Source organism: Prunus mume, linkage group LG5, assembly GCF_029339155.1.
Source record: "Prunus mume cultivar Tortuosa linkage group LG5, ASM2933915v1, whole genome shotgun sequence".
Taxonomy (NCBI): Eukaryota; Viridiplantae; Streptophyta; class Magnoliopsida; order Rosales; family Rosaceae; genus Prunus; species Prunus mume.
In genome coordinates this window covers 2033380-2045991 of record NC_142702.1, presented here as the reverse complement: position 1 = coordinate 2045991, position 12612 = coordinate 2033380, and the positions used below count along the sequence as shown (strand labels likewise).

General features: G+C 36.0%; 2 protein-coding genes across 21 annotated transcripts; one reads left to right on the top strand and one right to left on the bottom strand.

Moving 5' to 3' along the window:
- Positions 1-4022: 4022 nt before the first annotated feature.
- On the bottom strand, positions 4023-5947 carry LOC103330518 (Thioredoxin superfamily protein). The gene is made up of 2 exons (XM_008233109.3): positions 5710-5947; positions 4023-4560 (listed from the first exon to the last, which is right to left on the bottom strand). The coding sequence occupies exons 1-2, from the start codon at positions 5852-5854 to the stop codon at positions 4307-4309; spliced, it is 399 nt and encodes a 132-aa protein (XP_008231331.1). The 5' UTR covers positions 5855-5947; the 3' UTR covers positions 4023-4306.
- Positions 5948-6536: 589 nt separating this feature from the next.
- LOC103330517 (PPR repeat protein) lies at positions 6537-12161 on the top strand. 20 transcript variants are annotated; one of them, XM_089053126.1, is made up of 7 exons: positions 6537-9863; positions 10495-10598; positions 10742-10786; positions 10890-10936; positions 11069-11133; positions 11230-11300; positions 11856-12161. In XM_089053126.1, exon 1 carries the CDS (start codon positions 6631-6633, stop codon positions 9742-9744), a length of 3114 nt encoding a protein of 1037 aa, XP_088909252.1. In that variant the 5' UTR covers positions 6537-6630; the 3' UTR covers positions 9745-9863; positions 10495-10598; positions 10742-10786; positions 10890-10936; positions 11069-11133; positions 11230-11300; positions 11856-12161. The 20 variants fall into 20 exon arrangements, with proteins under 20 accessions (XP_088909252.1, XP_088909254.1, XP_088909257.1 ...); XM_089053128.1 differs by having other exon boundaries at positions 10495-10616; XM_089053131.1 differs by lacking the exon at positions 10742-10786 and having other exon boundaries at positions 10834-10936.
- The last annotated feature ends 451 nt before the right edge of the window (positions 12162-12612 follow it).

Here is a 12612-nt window from a genome sequence, read left to right as displayed (position 1 = left end):
TCAAACCCTATCGAAGGCTCAAATTTAAGATGATCTGAAGTAATTCAGTGTGCTTGGTGGCTTTAATATATTTTGGTAAGAGTGAGTCTTTTGACAATCGTATTTTCTGTATGCAATTTGATATGAAAGTGAAACCAATTTGTCATTGTTAGTGCATTGGGTTTTTTTCTTTCTCCATTTCATGTTTTACTTGTGCGTGAACGTTGCGCCAACATGCATATGTTGCACATTTAGTGTGAATCGTAATTTGCTTTACCTTTTAGAAATACGGTGCCAAGTTTTACTTTATGTGGATTGCAAGCATTGCCAGGTCAAAGCACGAGGAAGGTGATGATGCAGTGTTAGTTTGTAAACAAGTTAAGTTGCAACGGAATTTTTGACCTTGTAGAGAAGTCTAGTAGCCCACATGTGTAACTAGTAGAGGTTGTGGTGTAAATTATTGTACTCATATTGTAATAAAAGGTATTTTCATGCAGGTTTTGTTTTTCTTCGTTTGCCATTTTTTCTCCCTGCAACATAGTTATTCATTGAACTTTTTACCTCTCAATTCATCATACTTTAGTACGTGCCATCCATGTGGTTAAAACCGACAGAAAATGTTACAATAGGACTAATTTACCTCAAAATAGGTACAAGTTCATAGAGTATTTCGGTAAAAAAATCCATAACAATTATACTATAAAATAAATTGAAACAACTAAATTATATTACGGAGAAAAAACGTTCAGGATTCAATAAACAGAATGATTATTAGAATATGTATAACAATACTCCGGGTTTGTTAGTTTTGGTTTTATGTCTACCTCGTGATGATCATGACGAGGATACAAATTGAATACCAAGCCCATGGTTGCAAATAGATACACCCTCAGGGTGGGTAGACGAGAGACAATATTCGAGAGCATACATATCTTGAGGCCTGGGGAAATTCAAGAACTGTAAGAATCACTAGTGGTTCAACTTGGTTGTTGCAAAACAAGTAAATTTTCAGGAGAATACCGATGAGGAAATTCAAGAACAAGGACTACTAGTGGTTCAACTTGAGAATTTAAAGTTGGTCTTTGATAAAACAAGAATTGATAAACACAAGGACTAAGGCCATCTCCAGCCATGGGCTATATCCCAAATATAGCCCTAAAATAGTGCAAACAAAATTTTGACTAAAATTGGAGGGCCAAATTTAGCCCTTTAGCCTCAAACCAGCTACATGTAACCTAGTTTTGGCCTAGCCAAATTTTTTGTGGGCACCATGCATGTGCTTTTGAAAAGATAAATAATCAAGTGTGGGCAAGAGCACGAATCATCTCGTGCAAATGTATATCTAATAGCCAACATTAAAAGTGCTGACGTTATGATGATGTCAGTTGGATATATATATATTTATATATAAGCCTTTTTAAATATTTTCAATGCGTGTTGTTTAAGAAAAATTTTAAAAAAAAATTAATGGTCATGACCGTTGAAACCCACCTTTTTTTTTTTTTAAAGTATAGTCACCTTTTTAAATGTTTTCAATTCGTGTTATTTAAGAAAAAATTATAAAAAATTACTGGTCACTGTTGGAGCCCGAAAAATTATGTTTTCAATTTTTAATGTTTAAAATGTTTTAAAATGTTTTCATTCAATTCATGTTTTAAATGTTTTAAATTCATGTTTTCACACATACTTTTTAAATGGTTTGAATATTTCAATTCATATTATTTAAGAAAAAATTATAAAAAAAATTCAACATGTGTCAATCAAAAATCATAGCCTGAAAAATTATAAGATTCCTTCAGGATAAGACATGCTACGTGAACACAAAATCTTATCAGAAATCTTGTCATATATGGAATATTGTCTCTAAATAGTAGTTTAATTAAATTAAACAATATATAGTTGTGGAATGTATGAGTGTTGTACCATAGTTTTTCTCAAAATAATAAAATATAAAGGACCCTAAAATATAGCCCTGCATGGCTGGAGATGGAAAAATTTAGTCCTGCGCTATTTTTAAAAAATTAATATTTTGGAGGGCTAAATTTTTAGCCCTGGACTACATTTAGCTTTATGACTGGAGATGACCTAAGAGCATCCACAATGGGCTCCATAAACCATCTCTTTAGACAAATTTTTGGGAGGAATTGGAAAAAAGTAAATTTAGATTTTAGCTACAAAAAAACTTTCACTTTTGGAAAAAAGCCAAAACTTTTCAAAAAAGATAGAAAAACTCATCAACTTTCAAATCAAAGACATGCAAATGTAAATGATTTCATATGAAATCCAAAAATAAATAAGGGCATTTTAGTTCATTTTGGCTTCTTTCCAAAATATTTCTCTCTCCTTTGACTTTTTCCAAAATGTCCCCTGGAAAAATACAACTTCAACTATGTTCTCTAGCCACTTCCTAAAATAGGGAGACCTCTAGGAGCTCCTAAATCGAGGAGAGAGAAATGACTCTTAGTGGCTCCCTATAATTAAATGTTGTTCTATTTTATGATTATTTTAAACTTTTAATTAATGCTAACTATTTTTATATTATTTTTTAATGAGATGGACTAATTGAAAAAGAGTTATAGCATTTATGACTCTCTAAACTATAGCTCTTAAATAGCTTATATATATTTTTAACTAAATTTTAACTAAAAAATAAAAAGTATAATTGTGGATGCGCTAATAAGTCCTTGAATAGTCCACAAAAAGACTCCAAATTGCAAAGAAAGGCTCAAAGCAATTGAACAAAAAGAACCATGAGAGTCCCCATCAACCACCATAGGCACATCGACACAAGTGCGTGACCACCATGTCAACCAAACTCAAAATTCAAACCCATATAACTTGGGAAGCTTGGAATTCATAACACGCATAAAAGATGTTACAAGTATATCTCAGCCATCAGTACAAGTTCATACTAACAACTCTGAACCTGCACACAGAAAATCACATGTAGATCAAGAAAGCTCAGATGATGACACCTGTCATGTTTAGCTTAACTATGTTGTTAGATGTTAGTTACAGGTTGTTATTCATAGCTAAGTTTCTATCTTGTATAAAAGCAAAACTACTACAATTATAATTATTCAAGTGAATGAAATCAGAGGAAAATTCCAGATTTACTTTTCACACAATTCCAAACTTCTCATTAAAAGACACATGGAACATCAAGGCTCTACTTGCTAATCTTATGTAATGCTTAGCTTTCCATGATTCGAACTAGAAGAACTATAGGGATATTGGGGAACCGGAGAGAGAGGAGCTTAATGAGGAAGACGACGAGGGAGGCTCTGGATTCTTCAATGGGAAGAGAAGTTTCTTTTATGAAGTTGAAAGCATTAATCAAGATTTAATTGAGAGCTTGTGAATATGGTATTGTATAGGATGTTGAGGGATTAAGTAGGTAATTGGTGGATTTTGGGCTCGGAGCAGCTATTGCTGAGCTCCATGGATATGTTACTGTTCTGCTTCTGTAGCTATCAAGGAAATTGTTTCTTTGGTAAAATATATAGTTTCATCTCTGAGTTCGTTTGACTCCTATTCAATTGGGTATATTTGTATCTGGTGGAATTTGACTATAGGCATTGTAATATTTTTGGGTTGTTTTTGTACCAAATTATGTCATGTGAAGAAATGAGCATGGAAATAGCAACACTCTTATTTTAATATCCTCCAATATTTCAAGATATGCATAATATGGATATGGAAATTATATTTAAAGGTCGAAACATTAAGGAGAAAGGTTAAACTGACAGTGAAAAAAAAGAAAGAATATTAAACAGGGCTAAAACACATTTGAACAATGAAAAACCCAAATCTTTCACTCCTTTAAAATGGGATGCTACTACTGATTCATACCCTTATTGAGTCCTACGGAAATAGTTGTCAGACGTTAGACAACATGCATTTCAAGAATGAAACAATATATATGTGAAAAACAAATTTTTAATGCGATACAAACCTAACACAAAATTAGTATGTTTAATTGCCACTTAGAATATTTCACAAAAACGCCAATATTTGCTAACATGAATAATATATGGATAGGATTTGATGAACAAACATGATTCGTAACCCAATCCATTTATTATTAATTCTTGTAGAATTGGAATCCTGCAAGACTCTAATCACAGACAAGTTCACAGAAGCAACAAGAACAATTGGCAACATCTCAACTGGCTATAACAACCATGGAGCACCTTATTTTTATTGTTGCTAAACTATGAATTTATTTATTTTTAAACTATTAAGTGCAGAGTACAAAAAGGTCACCAGTCTAACAAGTCATAAAACACACGCAAATTCAACCATATTAGATATTCAAACGATAAACTTAATTTCCAGCAACAAGTGCATCGATTTTGCTTTCAACATGCGCTTCATGGTCTTCAAGGCGACCCTTGATCGCATCATTTTCCCAGCGGAATAGTGTTGGAACTCCAGTCAGCTTAAACCTTGAGTCTACTCTCCACGGGTGCACCGGATTCCTCCATGTTGGTCTATCTCCGACATATGCTCTCAGAAGTGCAACATCATCAGCTGTAGCTTCCAGCTTTTTGTAGATTACAGGTTCTGCTCTCACACAATCTGGAACAAAGAAGGGAAAATCAGTAACATACACGATTGCACACTTCATTTACGTTTAAAAAAAATTCTCAATAAATGGGAGAATCCTCCTGCCAAGTATTTCTCAATGCAGTCTTTAGTAGGAGAAGCATGAAACTAGTTCTTTTACAGGTTGTTCTACTCGGTGACATAGCAAATCAGTGTTTCGGATTCAACATTTCTGAGGATGCACCACCACCACAAGTTTCAATAGGATTGGGATCATGATCCATTTTTGTCACTCTGTGCTGATTCAAAGATATGCAAACTACCACCAGGAAATTTGAAGAGATCTGATACAGGTCTGACATTTTGATAGCCTTCCTTCCTTCTAACCATGGATGATCAGGACATGCAAGAAACTACTTTCCTCTAGGAGCAATCATCACACAAGATTTTAGACGAAGACTCTGCTAACTTGCTCCAAGAATCCATTTTCACATTGAAGCTATTCTTAAACTGACAGTCAAGAAAGCAACTTGCCTTTTCTTTTCTTCTTCGATATATAACATGTACGGAGCATCTATTTTCATCCAGAGCCCCCCTTAAACCCAAGCTCCTCCTAAATCGATGGAAATGCCCTCACAGGATGATAGAAATTTCCTTGTTTTTTTAACATACACTTGGGGTCCATGGTGAGAAAGAAGATGTCTAAAGGGGAAATTTCAACCAAAACTCTTCCTAGCAAGAATTTAAGATTTTGAATCAAAGAAAGGTATCAGAAAATTCATGAGAAGGTTTATGTAGAATTTGGAATTCATAATTGTATACAAAGTGAGCAGAGCAGATCACTCTCTCAGTGTCAATCTGACAGTGAACTGGAAGAAGTCAACGATCACTAAATTCTTAAAAAAGGTGAAGCTGGGGGCACTATTTACACATCTGAAGACACCAACATGGTGATTTCTTAGTGATTTAAAATTATGGGATTTTGAATGTGACCCTTTGAGAGTCCAGATCAATTTTCTCAGCCTGTTGATAAAATTTTTAGACTTTGACTTTCTGATGTGAAAATAAATTACAATACTATCGAAAAATTTCACAAGAACTCTATCACGGGCACTTGTAATTTTATCGCATAAAATGAACACACAAAATTGTTTTCAATTTTGAAGTAAATTAAATAATTACCAGGGCACCAGCTGAGAGAGGTAGAAGGGTCTTTGTCAGCCAAGAAGAGGATGAGATTGGCTTTGTTCTTTGGGGCTTCTGCTCTGAATTTCTCGAACACACTGTCAAAGGTGGAGATGGTGGCGTCCAGCAGCTTGAGAGGCATTTTTCAATTTCAGCTTTTCCAAGGGAAAGTCAAGGAACGAAGATAATTGTGCTGCTCTGTTCTCTTCTGTACGAGGAAGATGCTAAGCTAACGACGTATTTATAGGAGAACATAGCTTAAGGTGGACTCAGAGGTAAACTCTGCTTTCTAGCTCCCCTACCCTGTTTTGTCGGACAAATACATCACCCAATAAAACCGTTCACAAAAATACTCACCTAACCTTAGTGAAAATGACATTGTCTTGAAAATGGGTGTTCTCAATTTCGAATTCTATGACACAATGTATGTGAGGAATTCCATTCTTTAATATGGCTTATATGAGAAAAAAAACATTTTCTTTTCTTATTCTTAAAAACAATTATAACCAACCCTATCCTGTTTTGAATGTAAACCCTTTTTAGGTGGTTAAATGTATTTATTTATATATTTAGGTTGGACTTGTCCCTTTTTGATATCGCTTATATTTAAAATAAAAAATAAAAAATTCATGATTCAACTTTACTTTCCCTAATATTACTTGTATAAAAATAAATATGAGAAAAGCCAAAGAGAGGGACATTCGAACATAAATATATGTAGTGTTATTATTTTTGTTTTTAAATTCATGGAAAAAGAAAAAAATAGGACTTATTCATACAGTAGCAATGCTTATGTTTTGGTTAGTGGTAGTGTACTAGTAGTACCCTGTCTACTTCACAACAACAAAAACACAAGTTAGTTTGGCACTTCTGAATTCTTTTGATAGCAGTTCCAAGTTCAATTATTCAGATAAACAGATGAGAAGAGTAAGCGAGGAACTAGCAGTATCACAGATGCTGCTTTTGAAGAAGCGAGCGAAGAGCACCCCTTTCCTCTTTCTATCTTTGAGTTTCTCATCAACCAAATTCCGCCCAACGAATCAAAACCCACCTATCTTTGCTCCTTCTCATCTCCAAAGCTACACTTCTGCCATCCCACCATCCAAGACCCACCTCCACTCATCATTCTTCTGCACCCTCATACACCTTTACTTGGCATGTGGCAGATTTCTCAGCGCTTCTGATGCCTTCTTTTCTATGCGAAATCACGGCCTTGTTCCTGTTTTGCCGCTTTGGAATCGGCTTCTTTACCAATTCAATGCCTCGGGTTTTGTTTCTCAGGTACCTCTTCTTTACTCTGAGATGCTCACTTGTGGGGTTTTGCCCAATGTTTTCACCCGCAACATTTTGATTCATTCTTTCTGCAAAGTGGGAAACTTGAGTTCGGCTCTAGATTTCTTGAGAAATGGTCAAATTGATACTGTTTCCTATAATACTGTCATATGGGGTTTCTCTAAACAAGGATTGGCTTATCAGGCTTTTGGGTTTTTGTCTCAAATGGTGAGGAGGGCTATTTCAATCGATTCTTATACTTGCAATACACTGGTTAATGGGTTTTGTCAAATTGGGTCGGTAGATTATGCAGAATGGGTTATGGATAATTTGGTTGATGGTGGAATTCCTAAGGATGTTTTCGGTTTCAACACCTTGATTGCTGGACATTGCAAAGCTGGACAAATTAGTCGTGCACTTGAGTTGATGGAGAGAATGGGGAGTGAGAGTCTGTTTCCGGATATTGTTACTTATAATACTCTCATTCATGGGTCTTGCAGCACGGGTGATTTTGTAAGGGCCAAGAGTCTTATAGATGAGATGTTGAGATCTGGGAGATATGAAGACATCCCTCATGATGAAAGAGACGATGACCAGAATCAGACTGACGGTAACCCTTTGAAACCAAACCTTATAACACACACCACACTCATTAGTTCTTACTGTAAGCAGCAAGGACTTGAAGAGGCCCTGTCTTTGTATGAGGAAATGGTTATGAATGGCATTTATCCTGATGTAGTAATTTATAGCTCCATTATAAATGGTCTTTGCAAGCAAGGGAGGTTATCAGAAGCCAAAGTGCTTTTAAGGGAGATGGAGAAAATGGGTGTGGATCCTAATCATGTCTCCTATACTACCCTTGTTGATTCCTTGTTTAAGGCAGGCTCTTCCATGGAAGCTCTTACCCTTCAAAGCCAAATGGTTGTTCGTGGCCTTGTTTTTGATATAGTAATCTGTACTGCTTTAGTGGTTGGACTCTTTAAGGTTGGGAAAGCTGACGAGGCTAAGACTTTTTTTCGAACAATTTCAAAGCTTAGCCTAGTTCCAAATTCTGTCACCTACTCTGCATTGATAAGTGGGCTTTGCAACTTAGGGGACATGAATGGTGCAGAATCAGTACTTAAAGAAATGGAAGAGAAACATGTTCTCCCGAATATTGTTACTTATTCTGCAATCATAAATGGCTTCGTGAAGAAAGGAAAGGTTGGTGAGGCTATGAATTTATTGAGGACGATGGTGCAACAAAATATCCTGCCAAATGTTTTTGTGTATGCAGCACTAATTGATGGGTGCTTTAAGGCAGGTAAGCAAGAATTTGCTCTTGATCTTTACAAGGAAATGAAAATGGGAGGATTGGAGGAAAACAATTTCATACTTGATACTTTTGTGAACAACAAGAAAAAGTGCAGAAGGATGGAAGAAGCTGAAGGATTAATTATGGATATGACTTCTGGGGGTTTGTCTCTTGATCGTGTTAACTACACATCTCTAATGGATGGGTACTTTAAAGCACGAAAGGAGTCCATTGCTCTTAACCTGGCCCAAGAGATGATGGAGAAAAATATAGGGTTTGATGTTGTTGCATACAATGTCTTAATGAATGGTCTGTTGAAGCTTGGGAAATATGAAGCAAAATCTGTCTGTATTGGAATGAAAGAGTTGGGTTTGGCTCCTGACTGTGCCACATACAATACCATGATTAATGCATTCTGCAGAGAGGGTGACACTGAAAATGCTTTTAAACTCTGGCATGAGATGAAGTGTCAAGGGTTAATTTCGAACTCAATAACTTGTGACATTCTGTTAAGAGGACTTTGTGATAAAAATGAGATTGAAAAAGCACTAGATGTCTTAGATGGAATGCTGGCTGTTGGTTTTCTCCTTACCTCATTTACTCATAGAATTTTGCTTAATGCTGCTTCAAAGAGTGGGAGAGCTGATACAATTTTGCAGATGCATCATAAGCTTGTAAGTATGGGGCTTAACCTCACTCGTGATGTTTATAACAATCTCATCACTATCTTATGCAGGCTAGGAATGACCAGGAAAGCTACTTCAGTACTGAAAGAGATGACTAGAGGAGGATCTCTAGCAGATACTGATACTTACAATGCCCTTATATGTGGATATTGCATAAGCAGCCATCTGAAAAGGGCTTTTGCTACATACTCGCAAATGTTGGCTGTGGGAGTTTCTCCAAGTATTGAAACGTTCAATTTTCTCTTAGGGGGACTTTCAGGTGCTGGTCTGATGACAAAGGCAGAAGAGTTATTTGGTGAAATGAAGAATAGAGGCTTTGTTCCTAATACATCTACATATGATATTTTGGTTTCTGGCCATGGTAAGATTGGAAATAAAAAGGAAGCTATAAGATTTTATTGTGAAATGGTAAGGACAGGTTTTGTTCCCAGAACTAGCACCTATAATGTTCTTATTAGTGATTTTGCTAAAGTGGGAAAGATGAGCCAAGCTAGGGAGCTTATGAATGAGATGCAGACAAGAGGGACCTCTCCTAACTCTTCAACTTACAACATACTAATCTGTGGCTGGTGTAAGCTATCAAAGCATCCAGAGCTGGACAGGAATTTGAAAAGGTCATATCGGGATGAGGCAAAAATATTATTAACTGATATGAATGAGAAAGGGTATGTTCCATGTGAAAGTACCCTTCGATGCATCAGTTCTGCCTTTGCTAGACCAGGAAAGAAGGCTGATGCTCGGAGGCTATTGAAGGAACTGTACATAAAAAAGAATATATGATAGATGGGCTGAACGAAGAAAAGAGGAAATACCCATCCTGGTATAACATGCCTTTCAATCAATACTGTGGCTAGTTCAATTCTTCAGTTGGAACCAAGTCCTGAAATGCTATATACATGGTATGCATTCCTCATGAGTTGATATTGATGCAGAGTTTTATGTGGTCTTCAGTCCCATAGCCTCCAAAACCAAATCCAAAAAGTCACAGTTAGAATACAAAACAGCTCAACTAACACTAGCAATTTTAGAAGACCTCCACCTGTGGGCATAGGATAAGAAGAAACATACATTCCTAAATTCCAATGACAGTGAAGCCCACTACACTAAATCCCTTCCTATTCCCATTCCCCTTTATGTTTCGTTCATCTATGCTACCAAACAATAGCAATCACACAGCAATTCCACAAAGTTTTTTCTTCTCACCCCCCTCCAAATGAAAAGTGCTTCTCAGTAAACATAGAAATTCTCTTATAACCTAGAAAACCAAAAATGGGTTATAGTTCCATATGTTCCACACTGAGAAGAAATTAAGACGAATTGGTGGAAATTGTTCATTGTGAAGGTCAGAGGCATTTTATAAACTATAATGTTTTAAGTCTTTAGAAATCCATTTGATGGCAAGTAAACCTTATAGCTTCATGATCATCTCAACTGCAGGACTCTTGATGTACTATACTTTTACGTATTCCTTGTCTAATTCACTTAGGTTTATTTATGTCTGCACTTATGTCATTAAGCACACTTTTGCAGGTTTGCCATTCTGTATTTGAAGATCAAGGCAATGGCTCTCCCAATGATTTCAGGAGTCTATTTAAAGATATCTTTGATAATGATGTAATGACTTTATTCTTAAAGTAAGGTTCTACAACAAGGTGAAGTACCATCTATGTTTCCTAATTTTTGGCTCTTGCATTTGTTTTTTCTTTTTGTGGATGTTATTTTCACTTTGGGTGGTATGTACATGTTATTGGTGGGCGTTGTTTCCAATGGAAATTAGATCTTCATCATTTTCCGTCAGAATTTGGTGGTCAAGATATCAAAGGTTTTATCCATCTTCATTTTTGTTGTTGATCTGTGTATGTGCTTTAGAATCTGCTCCATGACATGGATTTATTTTCATTGGAACCATCCTTTATGCTGTCCAGGGATGTGCTAAAACTGTGACATTTCCAGCTGCAGTGGCCTGTGAAGGGTATACTGATTCTACTCACTTCTAAATGTCTTTTCTACTTTTGAAATTTGTCTAGTATTTAGTTGTTTTTGGCTCATTAGTATTGGAAGGAAACTCTCTTTTCTAATTTCTTGTGCTATTGGATCTTTGCAGGTGGAAGTGGTGTTCCTCCTGGCACCAGACCTGAAGCATGTAAGCACTGTAAAGGGTCTGGCATGGTCAGTTTTTCTAGGAACAGAAACCTTATCAGTTATTTGATCACTAAGAATATCACATCATCTGCTGTTGTTAACTCAGATTTTCTGCATATCCAGACTTTCATGCAAACTGGCCCAATTAGGATGCATACTAGTTCGAATTGTGGTCGTAACAGTAAAACTTTTTGGTATGGTTCGCATCTTATCTGGACTAATTTTCACTACTCTACAAACAAATTTAATTGTCTATATTTATTTTCCAGACATGCCATGTCATTTAATAAAATCTCTGGAACCTGACTGTTTCCCAGAAGCCTTCTTCATTGGCACTATAATTCTAACAAATTCTTCTATTTCTCTCGAACCAAATCACCCAAAAAACAGCTGTCACTGTACAATTAGACAATAGTTGCCTGAAGATGGAGACAAGAATGGGAATGAGATATTTTTGTAGCTTAAACACCATGAAACTCAATAGCTTAGTCACAATTTTTCTTAAATTTCTGTAATTAAAATGGGAATACCAAAAGTGAGAGATGAGAATGGGTTTATGTTCGACCAATAAATAGAATGGGTTTATGTTGCTGGCTTAAACGGGAATACCACCTATCTTTTGTTATAAAGTGTGTAACTGAGCTTCAAGATCAGATGTTTTCAAGTTCGTGGATATGTTTGTGTGCGGATGTAACTTGTAAGTATATGTGTTGTCGCTGATTCTTGCTAGTATGCATTTTCATTTGCAGGAGCGACTACTTGAAGCAGGCAGGACTATACAAAAGGAACATTTCTGAGCCTTCGAGTACTTTATTTTGGCCTTCTTTGCAGGACCAACTACTTGTAGCAGGATACCCTTAGGATTGCTTTTCAGAATTTGCTGCTTGAATAGAATGATGAATTTTTGGAAGGTTCAGAAAGGGTTTTGAGGCTCCTTCAGGTTGAGAGAAAATGTCAAGTGATCTCTCATTAGCGTGACTATTTGCCCCCTTTATGTTTACATAACTGCTTTACCACATCTCTGCCTTTATATACACACATCCTGAGTTTAATAATCTTGATCTTAACCTTTAACATAGCTATATCTGGATGCCATCTAACCCAGCCAAATTTATCCTCTTGTTTTTGAAGAGGTTGCCAAAATATGCAGATTCCAGGTTTTATTTATTTATTTATTTTATTTTAATTTATTTTAATTTTTTAAAATGATCCCCTTTATGCCAACGGGGTCTAGCCGAGTGAAAAGGACCTTGACTTGCAGAGGTCTCAAGTTCGAATCCCCACAGCATTATAGTTGTGTGTGTGTGAGAAATTCCCTTTCCGGCATCATAGTTGTGTGTGTGTATAAGAAATCTCTCTCCTCTGTAGTTTAGAGTATTGCTTGTACTAGGAAAAATAATAATAATAATGATCCCCTTCACCAAATAGAACATGTTTAGGTGAGCTCAAGCTTTTGTAGGTGCAAGTTCTATTTATGGGCTCACATTAATTGGTATTTGATTTTAC